Below are 18,021 nucleotides of genomic sequence, written 5' to 3' on the forward strand. Positions count from 1 at the left end.
CCAGCAGTTAGGTGTATAGACCAGGGCACGGCACTCTCCGAACCTCAGATTCCTTAGCTGTAAAATATGGCTGGGCTAGGTCACTGGTGCCTCCACCTTCGTCAGCCTTCACTCTCTTCACCCACACAGCACCCCCTCTCCCATCAGTAACAGGATCGGGAGACAGAACACAAGTGGTTATAAAAACAACCCCCAGCAGGTAGGAAATCACCAGACTAGGTGGTTTCTTAGCTTCCTTTCAGCTCTAGCTTTATGAATCAACTTTCCTCACATTCATTAAGCTCCCAAGGTTTCCCTTTTGGGTGAAGCCTTAATTTATGCTGAGGGTTTTGGATTTGGAAAGGCTTTAGTTAGAGTACACACATTATTACTAGTGGAGTTCATATAAAGGGAACTGTACAATATGTGTAGTTCTGACTTCTGGCTAGTGGGCTTTCCCAGTTTCACTAAATTCAAAGAGTCACTCTAGTACAAATTCTATGATGTGCAAAAAGGGCAGAACATCCACCAAAGCCTTTCCCACATGCATTACATCCCCAGGGTTTCTAACCAGTGGGGTGAGCTTGCTGATGTTTATAAGGGGAAGAGGTTTGGCTGAAGGCTCTCCCACATTCACCATATCCACAGCGTTTTTCTCAAGAACGAATTCTCTGATGCTTAATAAGGGATGTGCTGTGATTGAAGGCCTTCCCACATTTACTGCTTTCTCAGCGATTCTCTTTAGTGTGTATTCCTGATGCTTAGTAAGGCAAGAAGAGAAGTATTACTGACTGCTTTTACTGTACTTGAGGAGTTTCTCTCCAGTATGGTTATCTGGTTTTTTTTTTTTTTTTTTGGAATAATATGTGACTGAAGGCTGTGCTATACTCATTACACAGATAAGGCTTCTCCCCAGTATAAATTGTCTGATGTTGAATAATGTGTGTCCACTAACTAAAGCCTTTCCAAATCCATTACGTTCACATAGTTTACTAGTTTGAATTCTCTGGTGTTTGATAAGGGAGGAGTTGTGACAAAAGCCCACTCCCTCTCTTGATATTAATAGAGCTTCAGTTTAGTATGTCCTGTCTGATGTTGAACAAGACAGGTCCTCCGACCAGAAGTCTTCCCACATACATTACACTCATATAATATATATATATATATTCTCTGAGGTTTAGTGGTGTGTGTACTCCAGCTGAAAGCCTTCCCACATTGTCTGAATTCATAGGGTTTTTTTCCCAGCATGACTTTTCTGATGTTTAATAAGGGATGCAGTGTGAGCAAAGGCTCTTCCACATTCATTACATTTGTAGGGTTTCTCTCCGGTGTGAAATCTATAATGTTGAGTGAGAGAGGAACTCTGGCTGAAGGCTCTCCCACATCTGTTACATTTGTAGGGTTTCTCTCCTGTATGAAATCTGTAATGTACAATGAGAGAGGAACTCTGGCTGAAGGTTCTCCCACATTCTCTGCATTCATAGGGCTTTTCTCCAGTGTGAGTTCTCTGATGTTTAATAAGGGATGAAGTATGACCAAAGGCCCTTCCACATTCATTACATTTGTAGGGTTTCTCTCCAGTATGAAATCTATAATGTAGAACAAGAGATGAACTCTGGCTAAAGGCTCTCCCACATTCGCTGCATTCATAGGGCTTTTCTCCGGTATGAGTTCTCTGATGTTTAATAAGGGATGAAATATGACCAAAGGTTCTTCCACATTCACTGCACTCATAGGGCTTTTCTCCAGTGTGACATCTCTGATGGCGCCTAAGTTCTGACTGGAAATGGAACAACTTCCCACATTCATTGCATTTACAAGATTTCTTCCCTGGATGGGTTCTCTGAGAGTTATTTCTCCCTGAAGTCTCTCTGAAATCTGTATCACATTTATAGTATCCTTCTCCTATGAGAACACTGTGTTGGTTAACAGGGACTGATCTTAAACCTACACTTGTCCCAAATTCACTCCACTCATGATCTCTCCTAAGGGTGGTAGTAGATTTGTGAGTGAGTGACATTTCTTTCAGATGTCTCTCCTGCTTTTTTGGGTGCATCTCTAACTGGTCATCACAACCACAAGTTGCTTTCAGTTTGGAGGACCAGAGTTCATCTCTAATGTGTTTTTCCACTGATGTTATCTGGAATAATTCTTCTTTGGAAATTCCCTGACTTAGCATTGATTCCTCGGCTTGAGGCCTTCTCTCCCAGTCTGGGGAAAAAAAAAAAAAAGACAGTCTATTATTACCTGTTCTATGTGCTAAGAGGAAGTAAAGTCCTATAATAGATATAAGATAATTAACCTTTAAAATAATATCTAGGGACTTCCCTGGTGGCACAGTGGTTAAGAATCCACCTGCCAATGCAGGGGACACGGGTTCGATCCCTGGTCCGGGAAGATCCCACATGCCATGGAGCAACAAAGCCCGTGCGCCACAACTACCGAGCCTGTGCTCTAGAGCCCGCGAGCCACAACTACTGAGCCCACGTGCTGCAACTACTGAAGCCCGCACGCCTAGAGCCAATGCTCCGCAACAAAAGAAGCCACCGCAATGAGAAGCCTGCACACCGCAACAAAGAGTAGCCCCCGCTCGCCACAACTAGAGAAAGCCCGCGCGCAGCAATGAAGACCCAATGCAGCTGAAAATAAAATTTTAAAAAAAAATTTTAATAAATAAAATAATATCTAAAAGAGGTGTACAGTTTCTTCCAAGAATGGTGTATGTCTGAAGAAAGTTTTGGAGGTGTCAAGAATAAGATAAGCAGGTGACTGGAGATTAGGAAAACCTGAGAGAACAGTGTTTGGACTCCAGAACACAAGATAAGTCCAAAGATTGTAAAGATGAGAGGAGGGTTAGGAAGATGCCCTCCACAAAGTCTTCCCTCAACACCTCAGTCCACATCACACATTATTATGTATTATATAATATACGTATACCATGTATTATATTACTGTATGTAATTGTGGTAGGCAGAATAATTATCCCCCAAAGATTTCCATGCTCTAATCCCAGGAAAATATAAATATGTTACTTCACATGGCAAAAGGGACTTTGCAGATGTGATTATGGGCACAGACCTTGAGATGGGGAGATTATCCTGAATCATTCAGGTGGGCCCAATCTAATCACAAGAGTTCTCAAAATCAGAGAACATTTCCTGGCTGAGTCAGAGAGATGTGGTGTGAGAAGGACTCAATCCACCATTTCTGGCTTTGAAGGTGGAGGAAGGGCCCCATGGGCCAAGGAATGTAGCAGTCTCTAGAAGCTAGGAACGCCCCTCAGCTTACAGCCAGTAAGACAACGAGGAGCTCAGTTTTACAACTGCAAGGAATTGGTACTGCCAACAACCCAAAGGAACAGGAAACAGATTCTTCCCTAGACACTCCAGAAAGGAACTCGGCCCTGCTGATACCTTGGTTTTAACACTGTGAGACCCATGCTTGATTCTGACCTATGAACTGTGAGATAATAAACATGTTGCTTAAAGCCGCTAAGTTTGTGACAGTTTGTTTCAGCAACAACAGAAAGCTAATACAATAATAGTGACCCTTCTGAAGAGGAAAATGACTGGCAATGCCTAACCAGGGCTCCCAGAGGCCAGATTCTGAGCCAGTAGGTCTTGTGTGGCTCCTGGGGATATGAATGTTTAACAAGCTCCCCGAGAGATTCTGAAACACAGCCATGTTTGCAGAACATTGTAAACAGACAGATATTGATGATGAGACTAGATCCAGACGTCAGACCCTTGCCCTCATTCTGGAAGATCAAGAGAGTACTAAATACAGAGGAGATCAGCATCTTCCCTCTCTCTCCTCTCTCCTTCGTTCCCATGACGAGGCCCAGCCTGTGCTGTCAGGATTTGAGCCCTGCTTTCAGGAGCGTTAGCTCTGGCCTGAGGCTGATTCTGCCTCAGAGATGGACACTGACACAGACTGTCATCTCCAATATGCTTGGGCTACACATGGGAGTCAGGAGAGCTTTGTGTCCAGAATTCTACCCCAAGGGGTGGAGCCTACGGGGTACTCTCAAATCACCTAGGAATAAACAGTTTCAAAGAGATTCCATCAACAGCTAGTAAGGAGTAGTCTTTGTTCCTGGAATCACCTCTGTTGCAGCTTAGCTTAACCAAGCTTGAAGTGTCCTCACCTTGATCTTCCTAACTTTATCCATCAGAATGTCCTTGCCAGTAACCCTTTAATTTCTGGGCTACTTAACTGTTCAGTCTGGTCCCTTGCTAACTCTCTTAGCCCTGCTGATATAGGATTGCTGGGCACTTACATCTGTTGATCCTTAGATTCCATCTAATACTGACCGTGTGACATCTAGTGATGATGCACAGCCCCAAGAACCCTGAAAGGTGGGCAGAGATAGGTAACAAGGGAAATATAAACACTAGAGAAGAAAATGAACATCTCTTCTTTTCCCACCAGAAAACATTACAAAAGCCTACAAGTATTCAAAATACTGGTGTTGAGGGTTCCTGGCAAGTGACCTCACCTTTTCAAAGAAAAGCCCCCTGACCAAGGGCTCAGGGGAACTTCCCACTCTCAGCTGGGCCTTATTATCTGCTTTGGTCCAACTCACTCACCTGCGTGGGCACCTGTTGAGATTTCTCTCTCCAAAATACAGGGCTCTTCCCCTTCCTCCAACCGGCAGATGACATACGGTTTGGACATTGGAAACCCTGGTGGGAAAGGAAAAGGATCATGACTGTGTATGTCAGAGGTCAAGGCTTGTAGACAGCCTCCAAAGAATAAGCATTGTGAAGTATCAGGAGCAGAGTCATGAAACTTCTTACTCTGAGTTCATATGGAGTGGGACTTTTCCTAGGAACAAGGAGTAGAAATACTGTATCTCTGGGCCCCAAAGAGAACATAGATGTCTAATTCCAGAATCCCAGGGCAAAAATCAGCCAACAGGCCCAGACACCCCTAGCTTTTAAACACCAAGGAAATAAAGATGGCCTGATGGGCAGGCTCTGGGCTTTGGAGGAGCTGAGCTCACCCAGGGAGGCCAGGTTCTTGAAATTCTCCAGCATCACTTCCCGGTACAGGTCCTTCTGAGTAGGGTCCAGCTGCCCCCACTCCCACCGGGTGAATTCCACAGTCACATCCTCAAATGTCATCAGGTCCTGAAACACAGAAGACACTCTTGCACCCTCGGGGAGCACACTCATGGCCCTGGGGAGAAGAGTAGACTGGTGTCTGAGTAGAACCTCAGGCTGTACAGGAAGGGATTCCGAGATTTCCTAGCTATCGCAATGCCCCTGTTCTGGGTTTTATCATCTCAAAAATATTTTAAGCTGCTCCAGGGATTGTGTCATCCTTACTACTTGGTATCCCACCCAGTGCCCACATATGTCAACATCAAGCTGCTTAGAAATGTAATCAGGGTCTCAGGAGAATCAGGCCTACAGAGACACTCTGCTTATATGGGAGAGAGAAATACAATCCATTTCCTCAGTTTTCAAAAGGTTTCACTCTCAATTTAGTGACATTTAAATAGAATCAATTAGAAGTAACAAACTCATATGCTCTGCATTCTGAAATGCACTGGTATCAGTAGTTTTCTAATTAAGTATTTTTGAAACTTGTGACCTAGGATTTCAATGACAACTGTTGCTAAGGCCAAATAAAATCATTTGGGGCTTAGAATAATTTATCCCCAAAACAGCCTGCCACCACACGGTTCAGTGAAAGTATATCAAGTGGCCTTATGGTGAATCAGTAAGTCTTTTGCAAGTTTGATTAACATAAATCCTCTCCCCCAAAGCCTAATCATTTTTCAGTTCCTGAATGTGCAAAGTTGAGAGTGAGACCCTGGATCTCAGGTGCCCACAAGGTGCAACCATTCTGTGGGTCCCAACCAGAACTATCCTGTCACTCTCTATAACAGCAACACTCTCATTTGACTTACATTGTACAATAATCCATAAACTATGAACTATAAAGCAGATAAGTGAAGGTAGTACTGTTACTTTTCCCCCAAAACGTTTAAAAGTCAAATCCCATTTAGATACTAAGGTTTCCATAGAATAAGCCAAAGTAACAATTTTATATTAAGTTAAAGGCAGTCCAGAATAATCAAATGTGGAAAACTCACTACTTTAGTAATCTCTTGTGATAGATTATACTATTTGTTCAAAATATTCATTGGCCCTCCCTACAAAATTGATCTTCCTACCCCACTGACTCAGGTGTGGCCAAATAATCTGCTTTCACGGATGGAATGTGAAGGAAGTGACATGAGCTTCTTAATGACCAAAAGCCTTCAGAGTCAGTGGAGGTTCTGCAATTGCTTCCTTTTCCTCTGCTTTGAGAACGGCAAATGATCCCAGAGTGAAGATGTGGGGCAAAACCACAGCTTGTGTGTAATGTGGACAAGAAATGAACCATTGTTGGTGTAAGTCTCAGGGTTTGCTGTTATCACAGCATAACTAGCCTAAACTGACTCATTAAAAAAGCTGGTACTCCAAGTAGGGTTCTGCCATGACAAAAAGCCTAAAATACATGACACTGTCTTCAGGGCCAGGCAGTGAGGAAACTTATTGGCAAGATGGCAACCCATGTAATTTGGTGGTGAACTGTGGGGTAAAGCTGTTGCTGCAGTAACTTGAAAGACGAACAATGCAAGCATGAGCTTGTGATGTTATGAAAAGAGGAGGGAAACATAATTTCAGTAGTGTGAGTTGGTTGTCATTGGCATGTCATTTGACAGTATTACAGGAAAAAAAAAAAAATGAGCTCAAGAGTTTGCTGATTTGCAAAATAAAAATGGAAGGCCAAAGAAAGTGTCCAGAAATTCCAGGACTTGCAGGGTTGGAGATTTAACCAATTCTCATTTCCAGCTGGTCAAAGACAAAATAAATATAGCTTTTGCATGACAAAGGACAATTAAAACTCAGCCTAATGGCAAGGACCAAATCATGGGTGTGATTGTCAAACCTTTTGTTTAAACCTCTTATTAATTTCAGATGGCTCCCAGTAAATCCTTTCAGTGGGACCAAATTGTTCACAGTGACTAAAAGTATGGTTTTCCCAAGGAAACCCCAAAAGCTCCACAATTAAGTCTAAAGAGAGGGGCATATTTCAACAAGAACTGTGGGAAAAGCTATTGACACAGGGAGCTAATGGAAGTACACAAAAAGCTGGTCAAGTTTTTGAGAGTTACACTGAATGTTCATGACTTGAAACAGTCCTTGGGCCATCAACCTACTCAGGCAGAATGAAAAAGCTGCTTAGCCCTCAAGAGAGTTTATTCTCCAACATCATCTTCATATGTGACCAAGGGGGATACTGCAAAAGGAAGGAACTTCTGGAGGGCAGAGCCAAGAGCCAAGGAGAACACTGGACTGGGGAGCTGTACCCAGGGAGCAGAACCACTGCATAGAACCAAAAGACTTCCCCACTCCCAAGGCCAAGGTCCTCACCAAGTCTGCCCAGTGGAATTTTTTTTTTTTTTAATAGATCTTTATTGGAGTATAACTGCTTCACAATTCTGTGTTAGTTTCTGTTGCACAACAAAGTGAATCAGCCATATGCATACTCTGCCCAGTGGAATTTCATAACTGTTACAGACCAGGGACTGCTGGGCTCCTCCCATGGTTCCCCTTTCTGAACAGGGGTGTTTATTGTGGTTATCCAGCCCCATTGTTCCACTGTATGTGGGATATATGGATTCAGGCAGCCTGTCTTTTTCATAGATCTCCATATCCAGAGGAGAAATACCCAGACCTGATGTCCAAAATATCACACCATCCAGGACTTCAATCCTGATGCTCTGACGGGATGGGGCTTTTGGGTTATCTCCCCTGGGGAGAAATTTTGTGTGCAGGAGGGAGGGAAGTGAACATCTGTGAGCAAGAAGACAGACAGTGTAATTGTTTGTTCAGAATGTTTACTGCCCCTCCCTCTGGGCCCCTTACTATGGGAGGCTTATCCTTCCCACCTCACGGACATTAGGCATGGCCACGTGACCTGCTCTGGCCAATGGGCTGTGCGCAGAAGCAGCACATGCCAGTTCTCAGCAGAAGCCTGGAGAGCCATCCCCTGAGTCTCACACTGCACCGTCCCCCAGCCACAAGAACGGCACATCCCAGAGGAGGGCTGACCCTTCAGCCTGAATCCCAGAGTGAGGAGGGTGTGGAGCAGTCACAGCCAGCCCACTAATGATAGGTAACGTATAGAAGAAACACACTTCATTACTGTGAGCCAGCGAGAGCTGGGGGCTGTTGCTACCACAGCATAACTAGACGAAGCTCTCTGATACACCTCTGAATGGTGTACATCAGGGCCAAAGAGGTTTAAGCTCTTTATTACTCTACTAATTACTTGAGAGAATTCCTTATTGGTGAGAGTTTCCCCTATTGACTAGAAAACTAATTATAAATGTCTATTATCAAGCCAGAATCCCACTAAACCACCATCTTGGATGCTAGGAAACGATGCAGGCTGGCGTTCACAGCCCTCCACTTGGTTCTCCCTCCACATCCTGCCTCCTACAGCCAAACCTGAATCCACCTCTACAGTCAGTCACCATTAACCCCTTCATCGCCATCGCAACTGAAGCTGACAAGGACTAGGCAACTCCATTTGCCGGAAGACTCCAACAACTACATGAGGTGGCTGTATTACTGAGTGGTTGAGTCGAGCCAGACAACCCAGATCTGAAACTGGCTCCCTCCCTCATTAGCTAGATAACCAGGACCACGTTACTTTATCCCTCTGTGCCTTGGTTTCCTCAGGTTACCTCTCTGTGCCTCAGTTGCCATTCTTCAAAATGGGACTGTTTTAAAGATGAAATTAATTAGTATAAATAAATTGTGTAGAATAGTTCCTGATACCTGTTTGGTTTTCAGCAAATAACAGCTTTTATTATTTTCATCATTATCATCAACATGATTATCATCCTCATTTTACAGTTGGCAAAACCAGGGCATTGAGAGTTTAGGTGATTCATCCAAGGTCACGCAGCCAGAAGCAGTGAAGTTAAGTGTGTTGCCACACTAATCCTGGAAGATAACATCTGCACAGGGGTCCAGCCTCAAATGACCTCCTCACCTGTCTGAACCCTCAGAACCTCCTTGTCCCCACTTCTCCATGCACCTTCCCCAACCTCTCCAGCACAGGCTGATTCTCCTTTTCCCCAACTCTGATGGAAAGGCCTGTCTGTGCCATTCCATCTGCCATCAAACCACGCACATCCTTACTGTGATTGGGGCTGCATCCTGGTGCGAGAGTCCTCTCCCCTCTGTGGCTGTGACATCTCCTTCAGGGCCAGGGTGCTCTCACATTACTTGGTACTCACCACAGCGCCCGTTACAGAAATAAACCAAAGGATCTGAGTGAGTGCACACTGAGCGGAGAGGAGAGGGCCCTGGGCAAGGGGCAAGGAGGCCAGCAAAAGCCTTGATGGGCTCAGCCTCCTGCAGAGCAGGAATTGGGGTCAGTTCCCTTTGGCAAACGAGGAGGCTCCAGAGAAAAGGAGGCAAAACTATCCATAGTTCAGGCAATTGAGGAAAAATTAAGAGAACCCCAACTCACCTGGGGCCTGGCTTTCAGGAATAAGCTGGCTGTTCCCTTTTCTCCTGGGCATCTCTCTGGAGGAAGGGCAGGGTCCTGAGAAGGGAGAACTAGGAAGGTAAAAGGAGCCATAAGGAAGGCTAACCCTCATGAGATTTACAGCTCCCAGACTCCCCAAGTCAGTGTGTCACTTCCATGGTTCTGGGGACAAGGGTGGGCCAAAGGGAGCTGACGGACGGGCTACAGGCTGCCCTTGTACACAGCTGCATGAGGTCCCCACCTGTCCATAGGCCACAGCAAGCTGTAGGTAGCTGAAGTGTGACCACAGTCTGGCCGCTCTATCGGAGAGTTATTTACTGGGCCTCCAATATGCAGGTCATTTACTAGGCCTTTTGAAAATATAAACGTGGGTAAGAACTTCAAGGAATTTTAATGTAACCTGAGGGTATAAGACAGGTTAACAATACAAAATAAGGCCTAGGACGAGGCCACATAGGGATATAGGACTTTGGGGAAGAAGTTACACCTCTCCCCTTATCCCTGGGAAGCAACGCAGAGGCCAGCTCTTCCTGAGAAGCTGTACTCTATGTTCTTAAGCACCGTTAGGTCTCTAGAGTGTATTTTGAGAGCCCCTCTATTATAGGCCTTTGTATCATATTGTTTTTAAAGTCTTCAAACAAACAAAAAACTAACCCGAACCATGCCAGAGAAGTGGTTAAGGCCACCACCAACAAAAGCAGGGAGGTAGGCAGGCAGCGTGGTATAGCACAGGTCAGCACTTTTCAAACTTTAATGTGCATATGGATTCCTGAGGATCTTGCTAAACAGACTGGTTCAGGGGGTGTGTGGTAGAGCGTGAGAGTCTGCATTTCTAGAGAGCTTGCAGGAGAAGCCTGTGCTGCTGGTCTACAGACCACAAGGCATATAGGAAAAAAGAGGGGGTGAGAGTCCCAGAGATTTAGCCCAGTTCTGTCATTGGCCAGTTTTATGACCCTGAGCATGTGCACTGAAGAATTAAATGCCCACCCGGGACTTCCCTGGTGGTGCAGTGGTTAAGAATCCCCCTGCCAATGCAGGGGACATGGGTTTGAGCCCTGGTCTGGGAAGATCCCACATGCCACAGAGCAACTAAGCCTGTGCACCACAACTACTGAGGCTGCGAGCCACAACTACTGAGCCCACGCACCTAGAGCCCGTGCTCCGCAACAAGAGAAGCCACCGCAGTGAGAAGCCCATGCACCACAACAAAGAGTAGCCCCTGCTCGCCGCAACTAGAGAAAGCCTGCGTGCAGCAACGAAGACCCAATGCAGCAAAAATAAAATAAAATAAAATAAAATGCCCACTTGGTGAAGGAAAAGAGATTCTAAACTAAGAAAGGAATGGCTTAAAATCTCCTGGGTCACCTGGATTGCGCTCTCCCTAACACTGGGGGGGACGGTGGTCACAGGAGGTGCCCACCGTGTACATTGCTGACCTTGTACCCTGCTGACCTTGTACCCAGATGATCTGGAAGAACATTATTACTTAATGAAGTAATAAAGGAAGTGGGTGGCAAGGCTCCAAATGGCCCACTGTCCTCTGATCCCTGGCCAAGGGCCACTCCCTCACAGATTTATTGCCGTCTCCCTGCCACAGCAGGAAGAGATCCCCTCCTGCTCTCCCCTCTGTCCGCTGGCCTTTGGGATAAGTCTCCCATGGCCATGCCCTCCATGGTCTCTGGATGCTGGGACTTCACGCTCCTTAGCCTGGAAGGCACCGCCACAGGGAAGGAGGTTGCAGGCTCTGCCTCTCCAGTGGGATTCCCCGGCCCTTTCCTAGGGCCCTCCTCCTCGACCCAGCACTAACCCCCCAGGAGAGTTCTGGCCCGCGGCACCCTCGAGAGCCAAACCTGATGCTGTGGAGTCCATAGCTGGTGCTAAGGGGCGATGTCCTTTCACTAGGTCCAAATCTCTGTCCTTCGGCCGGGTCCCTGCGGTTCTCCCGGGGTTCAGGGAGCGGGGAGCAAGCTGGGTGACACCAGGCATTCCCACTCCGGCAGCCACGCCCAGCCAACCCGCAGCTCCCAGAGCAGGGCTGTCAAACCCGGGTCCACTTCCCAGCGGCGCGCAGCATGGCTGCGGGGGCGACGCTCTTCTCCCGCTCCCACTCCCAGACCCCTCACGCGCCCGGCCTCCGCCCACGGGCTCCGCTCCGCCGCTCTCCTCCTAGGGACCAGGCTCTGGAACCCAGCTCTCACGCAGAGCACCAGGAAAAACGGCCACAGCCACACCTGCGACCTCCGTGCCCGCTCCTCCACTGCCCGGAGGCAGCAGGGATTCTGGGGAGAGCCTCACAGGGAAACGACCGGCCCCGCAACTCTGCGTCCAGCTCCAGGCCTCCTCAGCCCCTCGCAGGGGGGCAGACGAAGGGACACTCCCCTCTGTGTCACGGGCTCGGGGCGCGGTGCCCAGGGCAGGCCTGCGCGCCAGGAGTCGCTAAACCCACAAAGATCCAAGGGACGCCCGAGTTCCAGCCCCAGCCCCACCTCCCGAGACCCGTCCTGAGCCTGCGCAGACCGGCCGCCACGCGGGGGGCGGGGGGGCGGGGCTGCTGGGCGGGACCCAGCAGCGCCTGCGCCCTGGCAACTGGGGACTCTTGGGTGCTGTGCTCCCGCAGCTGCGGGTGGGGAAAGTGGGCATCAGCTACGTGGATGGAGGTTTCACCCTGCTCCCAGCCACGGGCAGGGAACCGGAAGCAACCCCCATATTGGGAGTGCCTTTAGTACCTGGGCCGGAGCTTGGGGCTGCTCAACAGAAGTCACTGGAGGTTTGTTAAAAAGAGAAGCCTGGGCCCTACCCTTAATCTGCCAAATAAGAATTTCTAGGAGGCTCTCCAGACATGTGTATTTCTTATAAAGTGCCCAGGAGATCTGATGGCCCATGGTGAGGCAGGAGATAGATGGGTCCCAGGCTGGAAGGGGCCAAAATAGCAGGAAGGAGGAGAAGCTAAGCCCTGCCCAGATAGGAGACCACTTATTTCTCATCTCGAGTTCAAGCAGACCTTCCTCACTACACATGCGCAGAAAGGCTCCTTGAAGGTCAAAAAGGGAGGGACCGCCACCACATAGTAGGTGATGTCAACCTACCCATAGGCCTCTTCTCTAGAATCCATCTTGGCTAAGAGGTGCATGCACACACATGAGAGGACCCTGAGATATACCAAATACGAACTCAGAACCAGGCAAAGCAAGATGATCGGCCAAAGGAAACGTGGAAGAAATGCCCCATAAAAGTGATTCAAACTACCACAGGGGCAGGACCCTCTCTTTGAGACCACCTGTGTGCCAATCCACACATACCCTTTTTCCTCCTAATAAATACTTTGTTTCACTACTTTCTGACTCTGTGGAAATTCATTTCTACACAGCTGATGGGCCAGGGCCTTGTCACTGGCCACTGGTCCCTGGTGGTCTGAGGCTAGGATTCAGCACTCTCACTGCCACGGCCTGACTTCAATCTCTGGCTACGAACCGAAATCCTGCTTCAAGCCGCTGCAGGCCGAGGCCACCTGAGATCAATTGCAGGTTACTAACTGCTATTCTACAGGCTGTTAACATGCCTGTCTTTCTCCCACTGCCCCCCGGTTTTGGATTCAGCGAAGGGTGAACTCAAATAAGGGAGGGCTTTGGACTCCCTCCTCTTCTGGAAACGCATATCATCTAGGACCTAAAAGAAATGGAGAAACGGTCTGGATATTAAAATAGTGGTTCTCTGGAGGCACTCCTCAATCAGAGAGGGGATTTGTGAGGACTGAGAGGTTGATTTATAGACCCTAATTAGGGGTTCAAGGAAGAATAACCTATTAAATCAGGGCAAAAAGTCCACTCTCCTTTTTTTTTTTTTTTAATAAATTTATTTTTGGCTGCGTTGGGTCTTCATTGCTGCACATGGGCTTTCTCTAGTTGCAGCGAGCGGGGGCTACTCTTTGTTGTGGTGCACGGGCTTCTCATTGCGGTGGCTTCTCTTGTTGCAGAGCACGGGCCCTAGAGTGCACAGGCTTCAGTAGTTGTGGCATGCGGGCTCAGTGGTTGTGGCTCTAGAGCACAGGCTCAGTAGTCTTGGCGCATGGGCTTAGTTGCTCCGCGGCATGTGGGATCGTCCCAGACCAGGGCTAGAATCCATGTCCCCTGCATTGGCAGGCGGATTCTTAACCACTGCACCACCAGGGAAGTCCCCATTCTCCTTTCTTGTTCTTTCAATCTGTTTCACTTTTCTGCCAGCACTTCCGGTGGCACAGATGGCCAGGATGGCACAGCAAGTGCCCGGCAAGTAAGCCCTCTTTCTCCCAAGCCGAGGAGGTGTGGGAAGGGGGGGCTGCCTGGGAACCATGGCTGGCACAGGAGTTTCTGTTCTCTTCTGTGCTCTGGAACCAAAAAGGGGAGGGTATGGACACATGAGAAAAGAGCGTCATCTCATTGGTGGCTGACATAACTAGAAATGGAACTGCTTCAGATGAACTTGGGGGGCGCTGCCTGCCCCTGGTACCTTTTCCTTTAGGCATTGGCCTGCTACAGTGCCTGACATTCCCCACTCTTAAATTCCGTCCTTTGGAACAGACCTTGAGCTAGAGGCCCTTGTTACAATGCACATTTGTTACCCGGGAGAGTTAATCAATAGCTTAACAGTGATGTCTCTTCCCCGACTCAGAGTGCTCTGGTGTGCCATTTGACGCCAAGTGCAGTCAGGGGAGCCCTGGTCCCCAGCAGCCTGATAGGTTTCCCCATTACCCCTAACATTCCCTTTTGCTGCTCCTTTGTACTCAAACCCTTCTCCCATCCCAACCCTTTGTGATCACTGCTCTATTCTGTGCTGTAGTTTTCCTTTTCCAGAATACCTTATAAACAAGATTATACAGTATGTTACCTTCTGAGAGTGGCTTCTTTCACTCAGCATAGAGTCCTTGAGATCCAGCCATGTTGTCATGTGTATCAGTAGTTCATTCCTTTTTATTCTGAGTCCAGCTCTCCTTTACGGAAGGTTGTCAGAAGGTGCTGTACAACACATCCACTTACATCCTATTTACCAGAACACATGACCACACCTAGCTACCAGGAAATGTAGTCTTTATTCTTGTGCCTGGCTAAAATTCTATTACCACAGAAAAATAATGGGAAATATCAGATTTTAAGAACAATATTGCTAAACTGTAGTTTATCCAGAGGAAAATCAGATAGCAAGAGCATCTCTCTAACTCACATTAGCCTGAAGGAGATGGCTTACTCTAGTTTAAAGAGCTAAAGGAATTTTAAGAACTAATTAAAAGAAACAAAAATGTAAAAGACTGGCTGGTGCTTTTGAAAGGCAGAACTGAAGCACAGAGATTTCTGCAGGTCCAACGTGTGCTCTGGCAGACACAGCCTCCTTAACTAATGTGGGATGTTAGAGCACCACCATCTGACTTACCTGGGTAAGGAGTCCCACGGTGAAAACAGGAACCTGTTCACAATTAGGGTTCAGGCATATACAATCATTTAGGGTGGACTAAAAACCCAATGGTGTCTATTTTGAAAAAAATATATTAAACAAACAAAGGTATAGAAGTAAATTACCAATCTGACCTGGAATCAGACCTAGGCATCAGAAGAAGCAATGCTTTTCAGGTATAGTGTAAAATTGTGCCTGAATATTTCTCTTCCACCTAATCTACCCAGCTTCTGATGATACACATGCACCCCAGGAAAAGAGAGGTGGTAGTAGAAAATAAAGAATATTACTGCTAAGTAGCCAAATCCCTTTGCTAGGGGATAAACCATCCTCTACCCCATAGACTGAGTGGTAAAACTGAAAACACTTATCACTGAGGGCCCATGCTCTTCTGCTAAGATAACACCTCTTAAAAGGCCACATGATATAAAAGAATGATGTTTTCTTTTGACAGAGAGTTTGGAGAGATGTAGATCTGGATACAGAGTACCAGGTAGTAGCAGCAAAGAGAAGAGACGCTCAGAGAAATAAGGTCAAAGGGTGTCCAAGAAGAGGGATCTTAGAACTGCAAGAGGGGGCCTGGGAGGAGCAGGGGCTGCTGTTAGAAGCAACCTGCAGCAGTTCAGGAGACAGCAACACAGCTGAGCAAAACAACGAGACACAGCAAAACTGTCCACTGAAATAGGGACACTGCAAGGCCACACTCCACCCCCGCCCCACCTGTCTCATAGAGAAACACCCATGAAAGGGGAAGGCTAAAATCCTATGTGGCAGATTTTTTTTTAAACAACCATCGTTTCTTTGACACGCCTCCCTTTGAGAGGTGGGCTGTAATGCCCTACCCTTGAATCTGGGCAAGCTTGTGACTGCTTCAGCCAACAGTGTAAAGCAGAAGTGACAACTGATTTTCGAGCCTAGGTCATAAAAGGCCATGCAGCTTCTGTCTTGTTCACTGGGACTCTCTCTCTTGGAGCCCTGAGTTGCCATGTAAGAAGTCTGACCACCCTGAGACCACCACGCTGTGAGGAGGTCCGAGTACAAAGAGAGGCTACGTGTAGGGACTTTGGTCCACAGTCTTGGGGAGCCCAGCCACGGATGCCAGTCCGTGTACCAGACACACAAGTGATGAAGACACTTGAGTCTTCCCCACGGAGTCAGTGTGAAGCAGTGACAAGCCACCCTTGCTGTGCCCCGTCCAAGTCCCTGACCCACAGAAGTTATTGTTGGCATAATAAACGTTGTTTTAAGACACTGAGTTTGAAGTGATTTGTTACACAGCAGCAGATAGCCATAACATCTTGCAATTTGGCAGAGCCCCCAGCTGGCAGGCCTTGTTTTATTCTAAACAAGGTTGTTTCTTGGCTGTTCAGCATCCATATGCCCTTCCTAACTCTTCTAAGAAAACTGGCTAAAATTCTCTTAATCTTTCCAGCAACATGGCAGATTGGGTTCCCTGAACAACCCTAATTGAAAAAAACTAAAAAACTAAAAATGCTGAAAACTTATAAATCATCTCTCTAAACACACAGGCATGAAAGTAAGGAATTTGCAAAGTTAAAAAAAAAAAATGAACCAAAACAAAAAGATACACGCACCCCAATGTTCACAGCAGCATTATTTACAATAGCCAAGATATGGAAGCAACCTGTGTCCAGTAACAGATGAATAAGATGTGGTAAAAAATATTCCAGCAAAAAATGGGGGTAGGTTGGGCTGGGTCTCCTTCAATGGGCATCTGCTGCCAAGGAGGACAGTGGACTTGTGTGTGTACACACACACACACACACACACACACACACAAATGGAATACTACTCAGCCATAAAAAAGAATGAGATTTTGCCACCTGCAACAACATGGATGGACTTAGAGGGTATTATGCTTAGTGAAGTAAGTCAGACAAAGACAAACACTTTACGATACCACTTATATGCAGAATCTAAAAACTACAACAAACTAGTGAATATAACAAAACGGAAACAGACTCACAGATATAGAGAACAAACTAGTGGTTACCAGTGGGGAGAGGGAAGTGGAGAGGGGCAAGATAGGGATCGGGGATTAAGAGGTACAAACTACTATGTAAAAAATAAATAAGCAACAAGGATATATTGTACAGCACAGGGAATATAGCCAATATTTTATAATAACTATAAATGGAGTATAATCTTTTAAAATTGTGAATCACTATGTTGTACACCCGAGACTAATATAATATTGTAAATCAACTATACCTCAATTTTAAAAAATAAGGGAGTGCGAGCTAGAGCCCTGAGAGGTGAGTGAGCAGCAAACCCAACTCTTACCCTGCTAAACCCTGGAGAACTTAAGCTCCCACTCTGACAGCAACCTGGTGAGTTAAGGTAGCGATGAAACCCTAAGGCCTGCCCAAGGGTGGGGAACTCTAAGAAACTCACCTAGGACCCCCAAATTTCCACTCTCAGCATAAGGCTAAACGAATAATAAAAACCACCCACAGAAGGGAACAGCAAGAAAATATGTCTTGGACAGCATAACTTTTCCAAGTCCTAATCTTCTTGGAAGGTCCAAACCCCTTACTATAGCACAAAATCGTCCTCCATCTGGCTCCAAGTTATGGTTATCAGCCCCTAAACCTTATCCACCAGCAACCCATCTTGCTACTAATTCTTTGCACTTTGATCCTCTAGCCTATACCTTTGCAGATGCTATTCTCTCTGCGTTTTTTCTAATTACTCTTCTTCAAGTATACCAGTTATAGGAAGCTTTTTCCAACTTTCTCGGCCATAGTTAATTGCTTCCTCAGTTGTACTCCCAATAGTGTCTCCCAATAGTGACATAATTGTAGAACACACTGCTTTGTGTTGTAGCAATTTCACATTCTGATTTGTCCACTGGAACATGAGTTCCTTTGGGGCAGTAACTGTGTCTTATTTGTATTTGTAACAATGCTTTGCCTATGGCAGGCAATTTAGGTTTTCTGAGTGCCAATGTAGACTTGTTCCTGACTGTAGAATTTCATCACATTCTTTGTATAATCTCAAGTCTTCCCTGAAGCTATAGAGCAGTGATTCTTAGCT

The 18,021-nt window shown here is 46.6% G+C and overlaps 1 protein-coding gene across 1 annotated transcript; it reads right to left on the minus strand.

Annotated features, from left to right (window-relative positions):
- Nucleotides 1-1,136: 1,136 nt before the first annotated feature.
- On the minus strand, nucleotides 1,137-12,026 carry ZNF514 (zinc finger protein 514). The gene is made up of 5 exons (XM_061210703.1): nucleotides 11,391-12,026; nucleotides 9,523-9,611; nucleotides 4,985-5,111; nucleotides 4,569-4,664; nucleotides 1,137-2,190 (listed from the first exon to the last, which is right to left on the minus strand). Exons 1-5 carry the CDS (start codon nucleotides 11,524-11,526, stop codon nucleotides 1,205-1,207), a joined length of 1,434 nt encoding a protein of 477 aa, XP_061066686.1. The 5' UTR covers nucleotides 11,527-12,026; the 3' UTR covers nucleotides 1,137-1,204.
- Nucleotides 12,027-18,021: the final 5,995 nt, after the last annotated feature.

Source organism: Eubalaena glacialis, chromosome 14 (assembly GCF_028564815.1).
Source record: "Eubalaena glacialis isolate mEubGla1 chromosome 14, mEubGla1.1.hap2.+ XY, whole genome shotgun sequence".
Classification (NCBI taxonomy): Eukaryota; Metazoa; Chordata; class Mammalia; order Artiodactyla; family Balaenidae; genus Eubalaena; species Eubalaena glacialis.